The 17,500-nt window shown below is 37.5% G+C and overlaps 2 protein-coding genes and 1 long non-coding RNA gene across 9 annotated transcripts in view; 1 reads left to right on the top strand and 2 right to left on the bottom strand.

Moving 5' to 3' along the window:
• The window catches only part of LOC103030484 (ras-related protein Rab-26), a 148,010-nt gene extending 140,429 nt beyond the window's left edge, over positions 1 to 7,581 (top strand). Inside the window, exons 7-10 of one of the 5 annotated variants that reach the window (XM_049467655.1) lie at positions 2,156 to 2,212; positions 2,772 to 2,848; positions 3,800 to 3,916; positions 7,471 to 7,581. In XM_049467655.1, coding sequence (XP_049323612.1) covers positions 2,156 to 2,212; positions 2,772 to 2,848; positions 3,800 to 3,902 — 237 coding nt within the window. In that variant the 3' untranslated portion in view covers positions 3,903 to 3,916; positions 7,471 to 7,581. The other 4 variants (XM_049467654.1, XM_049467656.1, XM_049467653.1 and 1 more) reach the window with 4 other exon arrangements.
• On the bottom strand, positions 5,865 to 6,146 carry LOC125784349 (uncharacterized). Its single transcript, XR_007427135.1, has 2 exons — positions 6,068 to 6,146; positions 5,865 to 6,005 (listed from the first exon to the last, which is right to left on the bottom strand). It is a non-coding gene; the product is annotated as an uncharacterized LOC125784349 (long non-coding RNA).
• A 4,943-nt stretch (positions 7,582 to 12,524) lies between the features above and the next one.
• LOC103035253 (arf-GAP with dual PH domain-containing protein 1) overlaps positions 12,525 to 17,500 on the bottom strand; it is a 53,226-nt gene continuing 48,250 nt past the window's right edge. For all 3 annotated transcript variants that reach the window (XR_007427094.1, XM_049467647.1, XM_049467648.1), the window contains exons 10-11: positions 15,199 to 15,427; positions 12,525 to 13,376 (exon numbers count right to left, since the gene is read on the bottom strand). Coding sequence is in view for 2 of the 3 variants with exons in the window: in XM_049467647.1 (XP_049323604.1) it covers positions 13,348 to 13,376; positions 15,199 to 15,427 (258 nt within the window). In the remaining variant the exon portion in view is untranslated. The remainder of the gene's footprint in view (positions 13,377 to 15,198; positions 15,428 to 17,500) is intronic.

Genomic DNA, 17,500 nt, shown 5'->3' with positions numbered 1-17,500 from the left:
TAGGTTATTTCACGTTACGCCCAAAATTAAACACACTCATGATTAATTAAGAGAATTAGTACATGTCTTTTGCTCATTTTGAGCCGAGCAAGGTGTACTTTTCCGTAGTTACGAAAGCAAAGACACACTGAGACGCCCTAAATCAAGCTGCACGGTGCACGGTTGATGACTTGCCTATAGATCACTGAAATAGGACCCCACATATTTGCAGAACTTAAACTGTAACACACCTTAAGACATGTTTGCAGGAATAATGAGACAAAATAACACCTGAAACACTTCATCACTCGGTATCCTCAGTGCCGAAGTGTATTAAAGTGTTTAAATGAGAAGAAATGGCAGTATTTTATTTTAATTTTCTCCCGTCAGAATGAATTGCACTAAACCCCTGCTGGGAAAAAAATAAAAGCAGAATATGAAGCAATTTAAAAGTTTCTGAAGATTTAATGAACTTCAGGAAGGAAGTAATGAGTTAATTATAAAGGCATAGTTTTTGAATCTCCCGATGTAATGATGTGATGATGTAATAATGTAATGATGTAATGATGATACTGTATGTATGATATCCTCTATCAGTGTTTAGACATCCTAAACCTCATAAACCCTTTCTACTCCTTTCTTTAACGTCCTACGTTCCTGTAAATCCTTTCTTTATCTCTCCAGCTCCCTCTGAATCTGTTCTTTAGCTCCCAAAATACCCATAAATCCTTTCTCCAACTTTTTACATTCCTCTAAATCCTTCCTTTAACTTTAACTCTGAAATATTCCTTCAGCCAGAGCAACTGCCTGCAATATCATAGTGACCCCTTAACAAATCACTTAGCAACACCATAGCAACCACTTAGCAACACAATAGCAACCTGGAACATCACAGTGACCGAACAAACAATAGCAACAACATAGGCACCATTTAGCAGCACCATAGCAACTACTAAGCAACACCATAGCAAACTGGAATATCATAGTGACCTCTTAACAAATCACTTAGCAACACCATAGCAACTAGCTAGGGTATTATAATGAACCTTTAAACAATTATCGCAACACCATAGCAACTGCCTAACAACACCATATGAACCTGGAATATCATAGTGACCCCTTATCAAACCACTTAGCAACACCATAGCAACCACTTAGCAATACCATAACAGCTACCCTTTATATTATAATGAAGCCATAAAAATGAATAGCAACCACTTAGCAACACCATAGCAACTTATAATATCATAGTAACCCCTTAACAATCCATAGCAACAACATAGCATCCACCTAGCAACAGCACAGCAACCACCCTTTAATAAACTATAGCAACTATTCGCAACACTGTTGCAATTATCTAAGATTATAGTTATAAATTATTAATTATATCTAATTTAATCTAATCTATTTATTTTCATCAGCACCAAACAAATGCTTAGCAACACCATAGAAACCACTTAGCTATTCCAAAGCAACTACCTGTAATATCATAGTGACCCCTAAACCAACCAGTTAGCAACACCATAGCAACTACCTGGGATATTATAATGAACCCTTAACAAACAATAACAAAACCATAGCAGCCACTTAGCAACGCCATAGCAACTGCCTAGCAACACCATAGCAACATATAATATCATAGTGACCCCTTAACAATCCATAGCAACAACATAGCATCCATCTAGCAACAGCACACCAACCACCTAGATACTATAGTTACCCTTTAATAAACTATAGCAACCACTTAGCTACACCATAGCAGTTACCTGGAATATTATAGTTGTCTTTTAACCATCCATAGCAACCACCTAGATATTTTAGTAGATATTTCCTTAATAAACCATGGCAACACCATAGCAACTATTCACAACACTGCAAACCACACTTCCCTGTTTGTCATTTTTCATCCCTCAATCAATAGCTTTCTCCCATTTATTTTCAACAGCACCGAACAAATGCTTGTCAACACAGTAGCAACTAACTGGACCCCTTTACAAACCACTTAGCAACACCGTAGCAACCACCTGTGATACCATAGCAACCAGTGGGAATTACTTTAGCAGTGCAACCATTCTGCTCTTCCTTCAGGAAATGCACTTTTCTAGAAAGCATTGTGTGAGTAATATAGAGTATAATCAGTATATAACTGTGTAATAAAATATGTTTATTTCTACAGGCTGACGCTTCACACGACAGATCAGTGAGGAGAGAGGAGGGCGAGAGGCTGGCTAAGGTAAGATCCTGCTTACAGAAACTGTACCATGTTTTTTGGATTATAAAGAGCATTATGCAACACTAGTAAGGAACAGGGGTGTCGCCATGTTTCCCTTTTAATTCAGCAGGTCTCGCCGCTGAGTGGTGGTGGGGGGTAACTAAGTTAAGTAAAGCTAAGTTAAGTAAACAAAACTGTAATTCTTAAACATTTTTAAACTTAAACGAGCGCTAGAACATTAATCTACACAGATTTCTTAAATCTCCTGAAATCAGTTTATTTGGGTGAGTAAAGATTTCTGGAACAGCATTAGCATTAGCTAGCACAGTTAACAATAAATGCTAATGCTGCTCCAGCAGTGCTAATCGTGTTTAGCAGCATGCTACAGGCGGATAATACTTACCGGCTGATACTGAACGGCTAAAGAGCTAGTGTTGAGTGCAGTTAGTGGGTAATGCTAATACTGCTCCAGCCCTGAGATTCAGGAAGGAACAGTTGGATGGGCGAGCAAATACTTTTGTCAATAATTTCATCTTTAATATCGATGTGTGTATGTGTGTGTGTGTTTGTGTGTGTTTAGGAGTTTGGGGTACCCTTCATGGAGACCAGTGCTCGATCGGGACTGAATGTGGATCTGGCCTTCACTGCTATAGCCAAGTGAGTAGATCTACCAGAATTAAAAGGGTATTACTGAGATTAAAATACCAAGAGTGTGCAGATCTGTCCTCAAAAATAAAGGTGCTACTAAATCTAAAGAATAAAACATATTCTGGTTTATTATTAAAGAAAAAATCAGCATGTGTTTCTGTAGAGCTTTAATATAGTCTTTAACCTTCTAAAACCCAAACTTTAGCTTGGTGTGCAAATATATAAACTAAACTTTAGACATAAAGTAGACATTAGTTTATTTTAAAATTTAAAATCATCTTAAATCCCTATCCGGATGGGATTAGTTTCTCAGGGGGTCATTTTGGGGTAATTTTCTCTTTTATGGGGGTTTTTATCCTCTGTGATTTTATTCCTGTCCAGAACGACCATGTATGTGTTTTTCTTAGGCGTCCACTGAGATAAAATAGCTATTTGTCCACTGCCGCGCACCGTAATTACACTTTGGGTGCGAGTTTCCACGGAGATCCACGTAAACACAACAGCGAGTGGAAATGGAGGAGCTACTGAACGCCTTGATGTCATGTAACTGAAAAAAAAGTCTAAAAACTCACTGGTCCTCCTCTTTTTTCAATTGCAGTCCGGATGCAGGACTTTTATCACTATCAACTTGTTTTAAACATAAAATTTGCTGAGAATTTTTACCTGGTCCATGTGTTTGTTAGGACTGGCTATAAAAACTTGTGACTGGGATTCCTGCCATCATGTTTTAAATCAGTTAAGTGTAATGTTGTCATGTGATTAAATGGTGCAAGCAGTGTCTTGCAGTCCAAAGGATCAACGTTTTAAAAAAATTAAGTTTCATGAAGCAGAATTGTCCCCATATGAGGACACAGGGCCTCAAGAGGTTAATATTAAATTTACAATTTAAAATATTGTGAATGAGAAGAGGTGTGTCCAAACTTTTGACTGGTGCTGTTTATTTCTCCACTCGTCTCACAGAGAGCTGAAGCACAGAGCCATGAAGGAGCCGGACGAGCCCAAGTTTAAACTACACGAGTACGTCAACAAGGAGATGAAGACTGCAGGCTGCTGCCGGTCTTAAACCTCACAACGACGGTGTGTGTGTGTGTGTGGACATACGGTTATCATGACTATGTTTACATTAGAACGTAGTGTGTGTGTGTGTGTGTGGGAACACACCATCATTGGACAGGCTAATAAGGGTCATACATAACACTGGTTGATTTTCGCTACGTTCACACAGCAGGGAAAATAGGCTAAAATCTGATTTTATCACCAAATCTGATGGGTTTTTTTTTTTTCGTCTCTTCACTTTATTTTCTTTTTAACGTGATCTTTATCCAACATTGGCCTGAACTAGTGCTTGGCGATTTTTACGATTGATCCGGTTAATTCAAATTAGAGTTTTAATGCAACTTTACATCTTTACATACAGACATTTTATCTTTCTACTCTAAAATACGTATCTGAAAACGCTACTCATTTCTGAAGTGTTTATCCATCTTATCTTGGTTACCGGCGCCTCACACAGACTAACCCACGCATATTTTCTAAACATTCCACCAAGGACTGAGCTCATACTGAAATAAAGTTCCAGCACAGTGAGAAAGAGCATATATTTAGCTAGAAATAACAACTACCGTTTCTAAAAACTGCAGCGTCATCGCTCTCCGGTGAGGATCCAGGGTTATTATTATTATTATTATTTTTTACAGGTAAACCTAGTTTTGCTTAAAATCGAAAATCTTATTTTTTGTGAAATGAACTCGAGACAAGGCGAGGATTTAGGGCTAGTGTAATATTCTGAAGGGCGGGTTTTAGCCTGACTTTGGGCTGGAAATTTTTGTTGGAACTGGCAACCCTGATGCTGAAGAAGATGAAACCGAAACTTCACATGAAGCGCTGCTTAGATACAGCGCTAGATACAGATCACATTAAAAAGAAAATAGCGTGAACAGCCTAAAATAGACATTAGATTTGATGCAAAAATCAGATTTTAGTCTCTTTTACCTGCTGTGTGAACAGAGCCTCTGTTCTTTCTGCTCTCTATAATCCATCTTCTCTTCTGGCTGTGAAAACCTAATCACTCAATCATCCAATCACCCAATCAGTCTGCAAACAAAGCCCTCAAAGACCCCCCAAACACAATAAAACACAATAAAACACTGCCATTAGCTGCTCTGTATTCAGCATAAATACGAGAGAACTCTGTTAGAATGTGCAGCAGGTGGATTTCAACCCTGTTCCAGCTGAATTCTCTTCACCTCATGAGGAAAGAAAGCAAATAACAGTCATTTAAAAAGCCTGCGGCGTATTTATCCCTGATTACTGTTTACTGATTTACTCTGTAATATTCATTTAATAATGCAGTTCAGCAACGGCTGCAACATTGTAGCTTAATTTAATGGTAAAAATGAACAATTTCCTGGTTTATTTGCATTCTGTCCTGAAGGAAAGGGGTATTTGTTATTATTTAATATTATTATTAATGATTTCCAATAATATTATACCAATAATCTCTCATCTCATTGTCAACCGCTTAATCCGTGAAGGGTCGTGGGGGGGTGCTGGAGCCTATCCCAGCAGGCATCGGGCGGAAGGCAGGATACACCCTGGACAGGCCGCCAATCCATCGCAGGGCAGACAGACACAGACAGACACACAGACACATTCACTCACACACTCACACCTAAGGGGCAATTTCAATCAAGTTCCAATTAGTCTTTGGACTGTGGGAGGAAACCGGAGAACCCGGAGGAAACCCACGCAGACACGGGGAGAACGTGCAAACTCCACACAGAAAGACCCGGGACGCCCCAGCCGGGAATCGAACCCAGGCGGAAGTGCTACCCACTGCGCCACTGTGCCGCCCTATACCAATAATGTGAATATTAATAATTATTAGTTGTACATGAAGAGCTTGGAGCCGGGGGGGGGGGGGGGGCTAGGATGTTTAATAAACCAGTGAAACAAAATAAGATAAAGATATAAAAATACATAAAATACATTATTTCTTTTGTTGAAGCAGCGTGACCTTCCGTACTCTCTCTCTCTCTCTCTCTCTCTCTCTCTCTCTCTCAGACTCCGGCTGCTGATGCTGAAGCAGCATGACCTTTTGTACTCTCTCTCTCTCTCTCTCTCTCTCTCTCTCAGACTCCGGCTGCTGATGCTGAAGCAGCATGACCTTTTGTACTCTCTCTCTCTCTCTCTCTCAGACTCCGGCTGCTGATGCAGAAGCAGCATGACCTTTTGTACTCTCTCTCTCTCTCAGACTCTGGTTGCTGATGCTGAAGCTGCATAACCTACTGTGTACTCTCTCTCTCTCTCTGTCTCTTTCTCTCAGACTCTGGCTGCTGATGCTGAAGCAATGGGAATTTGGTAATTGGGTTTTCAAATTGGGTAAAACACAGAAGAACATTAGTAAAAATTTCCTTTTTATTATTTTGTTTAGACCCAGCAGATAAAGAATAAGAGTATGTGTCCTCTTCAGCTCAAACCTGTCTAGTGCTTTTTTTACACACACAAACACACACACACACACACACACACACACACACACTCCATCACCTCTACAGTGCCATGAGAAGTGGGCAGAAGTACCCGTCCACCATGAAGCATGGAGAGCCTCGTGAGCCATCCGTTTTCTGTCTGTTTAAAGCCGACGCCACGTGACAAATCAGAGCGTCGGCGAGTTTTAGAGCGTGACCAACATGAGAAACATGACTGTAAATGCAGTTTTACACAAACCCTCACATACATGTTTAAACACCAGCATTTATTTCAAAACATACAATAAAAATAAGGCATTTTCTAGGGGTGTAACAAAGCGTCATGACACGATGTGGGAATTCTGCTAGTGCAGGCTGGAGAGCCAGTGGGCGTAAGCTAAGGGCGGAGCATGTTTCATGTTTTACTAAGCCAATCAGCAGCCAGAGTCAGCTGTCCATCAATTTTTGCTTTTTATTAGAGTTAGTCATGGATCTGATTCAAGTAGAAATATTTCAGTAAAGACATAAAGACACAAAATAATCTATTTAATTGAGTAATTAATTTAATTTCCTTTGTTACCATCCACCACTATAGCTTTAGCTTAGATCACTTAAAAATAAGTAATTAAAAAGTGAGAAATTAAAAAGCACATTAGTTTAAGATAAAACAGTTATAAAACTAAAACTAATAAATAGTTCTACAAATATTTATACAATGTGCGTTTTGTGTTGTTTTTACACTTAATAAATACAAAAAGAAAAAATGTATCCTCATTTTTTGTCATTAATTGTTTTTTTGTTTTTTTCAAATATCGTGTGAAAATTGATTCATGAATCGTGAATCATCACTTAAAAACAAGTGATTAAAAGTGAGAAATTAAAAAGCACAGTAGTTTAAGATAAAAACAGTTATAAATCACTTATAAAATAATAAATATTACTACAAATATTTATACAAAGTGCTGGCTGCTGATGCTGAAGCAGCATGACCTACTGTACTCTCTCTCTCTCTCTCTCAGACTCTGGCTGCTGATGCTGAAGCAGCATAACCTTCTATACTCTCTCTCTCTCTCTCTCTCTCTCTCTCAGACTCTGGCTGCTGATGCTGAAGCAGCATAACCTTCTATACTCTCTCTCTCTCTCTCTCTCTCTCTCTCTCAGACTCTGGCTGCTGATGCTGAAGCAGCATAACCTTCTATACTCTCTCTCTCTCTCTCTCTCTCTCTCTCAGACTCTGGCTGCTGATGCTAAAGCAGCATAACCTTCTATACTCTCTCTCTCTCTCTCTCTCTCTCTCAGACTCTGGCTGCTGATGCTAAAGCAGCATGACCTTCTATACTCTCTCTCTCTCTCTCTCTCTCAAATATTGCGAGAAAACTGATTAATGAATCGTTAATTATCACTTAAAAACAAGTGAATAAAAAGTGAGAAATTAAAAAAGCACAGTAGTTTAAGATAAAAACAGTTATAAAACACTTATAAATAATAAATAGTACTACAAATATTTATACAAAGTGAATTATGAGTTGTTTATAGACTTAATAAATACAAAAAAACTAATTTTTTTGTCATTATTTTTTTTTTCTCAAATATCTTGAGAAAATTGATTCATGAATCAAATTGTAAATTGAATCATGAATCATCGAATCATCGAATCGTGATCAGAATGCATTGTTACACCCCTAGTATTTTCTCCAAAGCTCCCGTTCTGGAGCGTTGTTTCTTTTTTTTTAGCGCTAAACGTTAAAACTGAAGGAATGTTCTGTTTTTTTATTTTAGCTAATATTAACATTAATCATCAGTTATAGTGTTGATTTTTTTTTTGTTTTATTTACTGTAAACGTTATTTAAATGGCTGTATATAAAGTACGGAGCAGATGTAATTTAAATAAAAGCTCTGATTAAATTCCAATTATAGCTTTAACACAACGGGAAGCCATTTAAATAATTCTCATTTTATTGATCAGTGCTAAAGAGTTAAAGCTATATTACGGATGAGAGAATTCTAATTTTGGAAAGCAGCTTTATTTTGTAATCGTCGTTTGTGCTGTTTTACGTCGGAAACAATGAATGTTTATGGAATTTATTGGGGTATTTTTTCTTGTCTTAGTGCCGTAATACTAATCTAATCCATGTAGAAACAGTCCAGTAGAAGTAGTGTTTGTTTAGATGAACCCCAACCTGTACTGAAACCTTCGATAAATAAATAAAATCATCTGAAATAATGTCTGAAGAATCGCAAACAAAGAGTGTTAGTATACTTTGGCATTTTGTAAATCATGGTGTAAAGTGTTGTACAGGCCTTTAATGAGAAACTGTATATTAAAACATTGATAATAATTATAATAAGGGAAATATCTGATATCTAATATGTTTATCTTCATTTATTTAATGTCTGATTCTTTGGAATGTACAGTGCCTATACCACCTCTATACATATACGTCTGTTTTTGAAGCATTTATTGTGTTTTATTATTATTATTTTTGTTTTTTTGTTTTTGCTTCATTATGTAAACTGATATGTTATAATATGTTATACATGCTAATGAAGAAGAAACTTGTTTTTTCCTTAATGCAAAATATTAATTAAAAGATTAATGTCAAAATCCTAATCAGTCTATAATGGTGAGTGTCTTTTATGTTATTACATATATTACATATATCTATTTTTGTTAAGATCATCCACTCAGTGCATCACAGCATGCACTGCTCATGGCCAGTTTATATTTATTCACATTCTGAAATAAACAATGGATACACAGCGGCTTGCAAAAGTATTCATACCTTGAACATATTCACATTTTGTCACCTTACAACCAAAGGACTTACAGGTGTAATTGCAGTAAAAGGTGGCTCTACGAAGTATTGATACCGGGGGGGGCTGAATACTTTTATTTTTTTTTTTTTTATTCAGTTTTTTAAATCTATGTATAATATTCATTCCACTTCATAATAATAATAATAATAATAATAAAATACATTTAAGTTCGTGGTTGTAAGGAGACAAAATGTAAAAAAAAAGTTCAAGGGGTATGAATACTTTTGCAAGCCACTGTAACTTGTAAATGCAGAATAATCAGTGTACAGCTTGTATAGCAGTATAGATTCACCGCCCTTTAAAAATAACTCAATACAGACATTAAAAATAATTATAATAAATAACAATAAAATCCTTGTGCTCCGCCTCCTTCCACTTGAGGATGCCCCACAGGTGCTCAGTTGAGCTTCAGGTCTGGAGCCATATTTGTCCAGTCAACCCAGAGACTGTAAAAAAAGGTGGACGCCGTGTCGCCGTTCCCATTCATTTAATGAAAATGAAGCCAAAATCTTCCTCCATGTTGGCGATCCTGATACCCGAGTCTGCGCAGTAGAGACCAGAGGAGGGAGAAAGACTGTGGAGAGACAGCCTACTCATTTAAATAACCCCGCCCCTGAGGGCTGCCTCGAGGTCACAGGCTGCAGAGCCGAGTGGAGCGGAGCTGACGGTCTGTTATTGGTCCCGCCCATAACCAGCTCTTTTACAATAACCACACCTTTTTTGAATAGAGCTGAATAACGTTTTTAAAAAAACAAATTCTGTGGGGATATAAAAAATTTGACAATATAAGCAGAGGTTACACTAGCTGCTGCATTTTAATAAAGGAGGTAGAATTACAGTATATTGGAAAAAAACGTGATTGAAAGTTGTTCTGTTTTGCCATTGAAACCTATGGGGATGGGTGGAGTTACACAGCTTTCTGAAACCGAACAGCAGGGGGCGCCCGACCTGTGGTGGCTTCACTTTTGAGAGACGATGCTCTGTCCAGCTATACATAACAGTAATTTAAAGTACCCATGGTGCATTTATACCTGATTACTGTTGAATGATTACTAAGTAAAAGTAATTAATTAATAATGCAGTTTGCAATGGCTGCAATATTTTAACTTAATTTGATGATAATAAAAAAAAATATTTCATGGTTAATTTGAATTCTGTCCTGGAGGAAAGGAATATTTGTTATTATGCAATATTATTATTAATAATTTTCAACATTATTATACCAATAATATGAATATTAGTTGCTCAAATGAATCAAAGCCCACCCTATAGTGACTTAGAACAACATTTAGAGAATTACAGTTAATCACAAAAAAACAAATACATTTTATTTAGTTTTATTAGTTAAATCCAACTAAAGGTCCCTTTACTACCTAAACATGTTACTCCACATTACATTTACTGTTATTAGAATATATATGACAAAAACTGATCCGTTATCACCTAATATTTAAAATAACATAACAACAGGTTTGGTTATTATTATTATTATTATTATATCGTATTATATCATATTATTATATCATTTTCTCCACTCTTTTTTTAAAAAGCGTCTTTTTATTAAAATAACTTAACTTTACGTTTTATAGAGATTTTTGGCAGCAGTTAATTTAAATACCCAAGATAATAAAATACTGTTCTAAGCTATGCTGACATGTAAGAAATGAGGAAGAAAAAAAAAAAAACGTCACCTGCAGGCTCTCCCAAGAGGGGGTGCTTTTCCTGGCGGGGGTGCTGAATTCTGCACCATAGTAGTGCCTAAATCTGCACCCCCGCCGTGAAAAGCACCCCCTCTCTGCAGCGCGTACATATCGTCTTTGGAAATAATTGCTTTAGATAACTTTTAATTAGACACGTGCTCCCGAGAGGAGGTGCTTTTCATGGCGGGGGTGCAGATTTCTGCGCGCTTTCAAAATAAAAGTTTATTTAAAAACAATTCCTGCTTTTTCTGTGGTATCATTTTTGGAGGGACAAATGTTTGGAACATTGGAATTCATGATTCTGCTTCATGTTGAGATGATGAAGATGACTGAACTCATCGTCATGTTCATGAAACCAGACTGCAATTACTTGTTCTTTGACACAGCAACACTACTCAGCACCCCGTCGCTTTCAGGCGATGATTGGTTGGTATTAAAGGACCCAGACTGTGCCAAGAAAACATTCCCCACCCCATAATATTCACCACCTCCACCAGTCTGGACTCTCGACAGGTTGGGTCCATGGTTTCGTGCTGCTGGTGCCAAATTCTGACCTTACCATCTGTGACCATCTCAGAAAAAATCACATCAGATCAGGCAATGTTTCTCCATTCTTCAGCTGTCCGGGTTTACTAAGGCCATTCTACTGCAGTATCGGCTTTCTGATCTGGGCTGATACTTATAGAACCCTATATAGTCCCTGCGTCCTCATATGAGGACAATTTAACCCGCTAAAGTCAGAGCGCACCTGGCCCTGAGTGACATACTGATTGATTTATTTAATATTATGTAATCCAGATAATTACTACATGCCTTTTGCTCATTTTGGAGCCGAGCAAGGCGTACTTTTCCCATCATTATTATAGCAAAAACACACTTACACGCCCTAAATAAAGCTGTATGGTGAGCGGTTCGAGGGTCACTAAAATTGGGCCATAGATTATTTCTAATCCAGTTCATGTAGCTTCATACAAAATTACTCAAGATCATATTTTTCTGGTTGAGTTGGAGTAGAGTTGTTTTAAAGTGCATGGTTATGTAGAGTTAATCATTTTCTCTGATTGTGCTATTTATAGGTTTATGTTTGAGTAAAATGAACATTGTTGTTTTATTCTATAAACTACAGACAACATTTCTCCCAAATTACAAATAAAAATATTTTAGTCATTTAGAGCATTTATTTACAGAAAATGAGAAATTACTGAAATAACAAAAAAAAAAGATGCAGAGCTTTCAGACCTCAAATAATGAAAAGAAAACGAGTTCATATTCATAAATTTTTAAGAGTTCAGAAATCAATATTTGGTGGAATAACCCTGGTTGTTTTTTAATCACAGTTTTTTTCATGCATCTTTTCATCATGTTCTCCTCCTCCACCAGTCTTACACACTGCTTTTGGATAACTTTATGCTGCTTTACTCCTGGTGCAAAAAGTCAAGCAGATCAGCTTGGTTTGATGATCAGCTTGTGATAATCCATCTTCCTCTTGATTATATGTTTCCTCACTTACTTACCTATATATTACCTGCCGATTAGCCATAACATTAGAACCACCTTTCTAATACTGAGTAACTCGGCCAGTAAAGCCTCAGCCAGTAAATCTCTTTATATTAAATGTTATGGTTAAAAAAAATAAATAACAGAGTTTTAACACAGCAGTGCAGCAGCGCCCTCTAGTGGAGAAAAAAAACACCAAAAAAAGTTTTTCTTTTTTCTTTATTATTATTACTATTTTTTTTATGTATTTATTTATGCATGGAATATACTTAAAGCTCTGCGATCTTCTGAAGTGTATTTATAGCTGATTGATTACATGGCCACGGATAAACATAAACATAAATATAAACGTAAATGTAAAAGTAACGTAACATGTCCTCACTTCCATCACTCTTACACACACACGTACACCTGACTCTCCCAGCTCGTCACAGTAAACAATCAGACGAATAAATAAATGAATAAATAACAGGAGTTACGTTCGACACAGGTACCTGGTAGTTACGCCCGTCTCTCTCTCTCTCTCTCTCTCTCTCTCTTTGTCTCTCTCTCTCTATTTGTCTCTCTCTCTCTCTCTCTTTCTCTCAGGTTATAGGGCTGCTTTAAGGAGTCGTACATTCTCGGGTCAAAGTGCCAAACAGCAGCGATACATTCCACTGACCTGCGCCAACTCTATCTATCTATCTCCCTTTATTAAAAGTCCTCCTCTCGCGCGCCCCCTCCGCCCGGGCGAGTTTAGAGATGGGGTGGGGGGGGGGGGGGGGGGGGAGGTTTAGGTGAGGATGCACTGGATGACGCAGAGAGAGAGAGACGGCTGGGTGGACGTGTTGATGTGTTGTGAACAGTATTTTAAAGCACAGAGCTGGCACGCTCGCACAGGCGGCACGGGCGGGTGTTCTGGGCCTGCGGGGTCTCTCGCTGTGCCCGCTGTGCCAGGCTCGGGTGTTGTGTGTCCCCTGAGGGCTGCCGTAGATGCTCTGTGTTCTCCACCGGTACAGAGCTCTGTCCTTCCCCCAGCCGGGATCACGGCTTATGCTTGAAGTGAGCCTCGACTGATAATTCAAAAAAATTAAAAACAGGGGAAAAAATTAGATATACATTTAAAAGTGATACTTATTCACCCACTTAATTATTTACACTTTTTTTTATTCATTATTTATCACTATCACCAACCTCACTTACATTCAAGTACACTTTACTCATGATTGGGTATTCACACATTCACATTCTCTTTTTAGAACTATATTTGTTACAGATGCATATTTATATTATATTTCTATGTCACATCACTTATATCCATCCATCCATCCATCCATCCATCCATCCATCTATCCATCTATCTATCTGGATTAACAGAACACCCAGGGTTTCTCAGTGTAGTGCTGTTGACCAAGATTTTACTACTGCTAACCACTGCTAGTGCTAGCGGTTAGCATCTAATGCTAATGCTGCTGCACCCAGCCTTAGTGGAAATCTGGAAATCTAAGCTTACTCTAAACAAACAGAAGTGCTTTACTCACCCAAATAAACTGTTTGACTCTAAAAGAGAGTGTTTTTTTTAGAATTACAGTTTTGTTTAATTAGATTACCTGCTAAATTAGAAGGAAAACATGGCGACACCTTTGTGTAATGCGCCTTATTATCGGGTGCAACTGCTCCGTTTACAGATATGTCTTTACCTTGTATAGTAAGTTTTTTATAACCTTATATATTTTCTATCCTTCTGTGTTTTCATTTATGTTTGAATATGTTTCTTATTGTATCGTATTGTTGCTACTAGATGCCTACATCTATCTATCTATCTATCTTTTTAGAGCACAGACATTTTTTGTTCCATTGTTTTTGCTATTTAACCCTCCTATTATGTTCATTTGTCAGAAAGAGCAATGCTATTTTTTTTGGGTCCTAATCCTAATTAGCAGTGTAAATATTGAATTACTAACTTCATTGCTAATTATTTTATCAATATTTAGTGCAATGGTGTTCCTTATCTCTAACAGGTAATGGGTCAGTTAAAATTATTCACAAAAATTATTATTTCATAAAAAAATACATGTTCAAACTTCTTTAATGTTTCCCTACTTTGTTACTTTTGAAAGACCATTAAAAATAGACAAAATACAAAACATTGAAACAAAACATTGCAATTTTGTTTTAGTTTCGGACTGTAAGGTGCACTTAAAATCCTTTAATTTTTCCAAAAATCGTCAGTGCCTCTTTAAATCATGTGCTCCTTATGTATAAATTCTACCAGTCAGGTATTAAGGAGCAGTAAAGCCACTCTGCTGAAGTACAGAGTTATACAGGAGTTTCAGTTTAGTTCTCCAACACCGAGACTGGAGCAGTATTAGCATTAGCCGCTAACCGCTCTTTCGCCATTCAGAGGTGAGTATTAACGGCTTGTAGTCTGCTGCTAACTCCGGCTAGCACTGCTGGAGCAGCATTAGCATTGTCCTCTAACCGCGCTACATCTTTCATCGTTCAGAGGGGAGACTGCCCTGCCTACCCGGTTGGATGCTAATGTTCCAGCCTTAGTGCTGGAGAAGTTTGTGAATCTAAGCTTACTGTAAATAAATAGAAGCATATATAAAAGATGTTTTAACGAGAGAAATCTGTGTAGATTAACATCCAGCACTCGTTTGACTTTAAAAGAAAATATATTTTTTTATTAAAGTTTTGTTTACTTAGATTAGTTAGACAGATAGATAGATAGATAGATAGATAGATAGATAGATAGATAGATAGATAGATAGATAGATAGATAGATAGATAGATAGATAGATAGATAGATAGATAGATAGATAGATGCTTAACTGATTTAAGTAGAACATCACTTTTTTCTGCGTGAGTTTTGGGCAGGTAAAGGTGAATCACCTGCGTATTCCTGAGGTAACATGGGTCTGTTGACGGCGCTCTGAAACATGGCGATCCACTCCTTCTGCTCCTCCTCCGTCTCACACGCAAACAGGAACTTCCTGTCCGGCGTCACGATGATGATCCCGAACTGCCAGTGGTAGCCCTGGGTGGAGGGGGGCAGGCCGGGTACCACCGTGTACCCGTTCTCCTTACTGCCGATGAACACCTCGCCCCGGGCGTACGCGTCCTGAGATAAACACACACACACACAGATATACGGATAAAATCACGACATATCATGGGCTCTATCTCACACTCTGCGTCACACAAGGTGCGTCACAATGCTCATTGCTATCTTACACCGCAACAACAGTCTACTTTCATGCCTTTTAGTACTGAATGTACATATTGCGGTATTTTTCAAGATTCTGGCGTTTTTTTATGGTACATCATGGTATTTTGCATGACTGGGTCTTAATATAGGTTTGTGAGCTACTGTACTGTTAGGAGTACATATAATATGAAACACTAAGGCTTTAAATTGAGGCTTTTATTAGTATAGGTTTACTTTGTCCAGCAATATATATATATATATATATATATATATATATATATATATATATATATATATATATATATATATATATATACAATATATGAAGAAATCAGACTTAATTATCAGAAAACCAGAAGAAAAGATAAAAACAATTGGTAAACCACAGTAATATAAAATAAACTGGTTGATCACCATCACTGGTCACTGTCTTGCTGTACTTTACTCTCCTTTTGTCCCACCATGGTGAGAGTGAGTCACAATAGCCATTTAAAACACAGAGAGAGGAGCAAATATATGTATTATAAATGGCTGTTTAATTAAGTCAGATGTAGTGCTGTGCGATAGGATGATAAATATCGTATAAATATAGAAAAGTGTCTTCTATCGTCTCTATCGTTTCTACAGTCATTTCATCAATTATTCATGCAAATATATAAAGTAGGCTACGATGAAATGTATTGGCGTGGTCACTTTGCATAAACTTGGTTTATATAAGTGATAATAAAGTAATCTTCGCAAAAAAGCTTCATAATGTGCTTTTGCCACATGACGCTGCTTTACGTTATTTTACGGACACTTAAAAAAATGTTAATTGAGTTTATTTTAACAACTCAATTAAAATACCTGTATAATTTTGAAACAATTAGCTACTGCATCTACCTCATCTGTTTTCATTTGATATATATATATTCTGCTGCACTAAAAGGTAGTCATTCTCATTTGTGAAAGTTTGGTTTAATGTCACTTTGAAATAAAGTTGGAAAAAAGTAATCAATGATATTATTTTGTCATATTTTTCTAAGAATAACTGAAAAATACTCAAATGTGGTATATCATGATATATATCGTTATCGTGATATAAAAAAAATCCATATTGTGATGTATGATTTTTCCCATATCGCCCAGCACTAGTCAGATGACATTATGTCTGTAATGAAATGCACAAATAAATACAACAGTAATGAAGAAAAATTGGGAATTGGGTTTCAGTTTGGGGCGGCTGACAAGTTTTACTACAGTTGGGAAAAAAAGTTAGTCTGGAGTCCTTTGTAGTATTAATTTTAACTTCTACTTTTATTTTTTTTGCATGACTGGGCTTTTATATAGGTTTTTGAGTTACTGTACTGTTAGAAGTACATATAATATAAAACACTAACCCTGCGTTCACACTGGAAAGCGACAAAGCGACAGGCGACCATTCATTTCCTATGGCAGGTCGCGATTTGTCGCCGCGACACGCGAGAGGCGACAAGCGACAAAGCGACAGAGCGACAAGCGACACGGAGATGAATTTTTCTCAACTTTATGCAAATGAGTTATGACGCGGTGAAGCGACATTCTAACCCGATTGGCTCCTAGCTTTTCTTTGGACCAATCACAAACAAGGCGGTTCGACGTCCTCAAGCTCCTGCTCTCTGAATTTCTAGTTTCTTTCCCGGTTCTTTCTGTTGAACGGGGTGGACCCACATCAGTCTGTGGGAACGGCTGCGTTTCCAGCGCAGTTAAATCACAGAAACGCACAAGAGTCCAGCAAGTTTGGGAGTTATAGCTGGAGAATAAAGTGGCCAAGTGATTCCTTTTTTGTGCCTTTTTTCTTGTCGGAGGCTGGACCATGATAAACACGGGCGTTGAGCTTGACACGCCCACAAGCGACAAACGCTGGGCGACACAAGCGACTCGTCGCGTTCCAGTGTGAACGCAGGGTAAGGCTTTAAATTAAGGGTTTGATTACTATTGGGTTTACTTTGTCCCACAAAATATATA

The sequence above is a fragment of the Astyanax mexicanus genome, chromosome 19, assembly GCF_023375975.1.
Source record: "Astyanax mexicanus isolate ESR-SI-001 chromosome 19, AstMex3_surface, whole genome shotgun sequence".
Lineage (NCBI taxonomy): Eukaryota > Metazoa > Chordata > Actinopteri > Characiformes > Acestrorhamphidae > Astyanax > Astyanax mexicanus.
The sequence above is the reverse complement of the archived record's forward strand: the minus strand, read 5'-3'. Positions and strand labels throughout refer to the sequence as shown.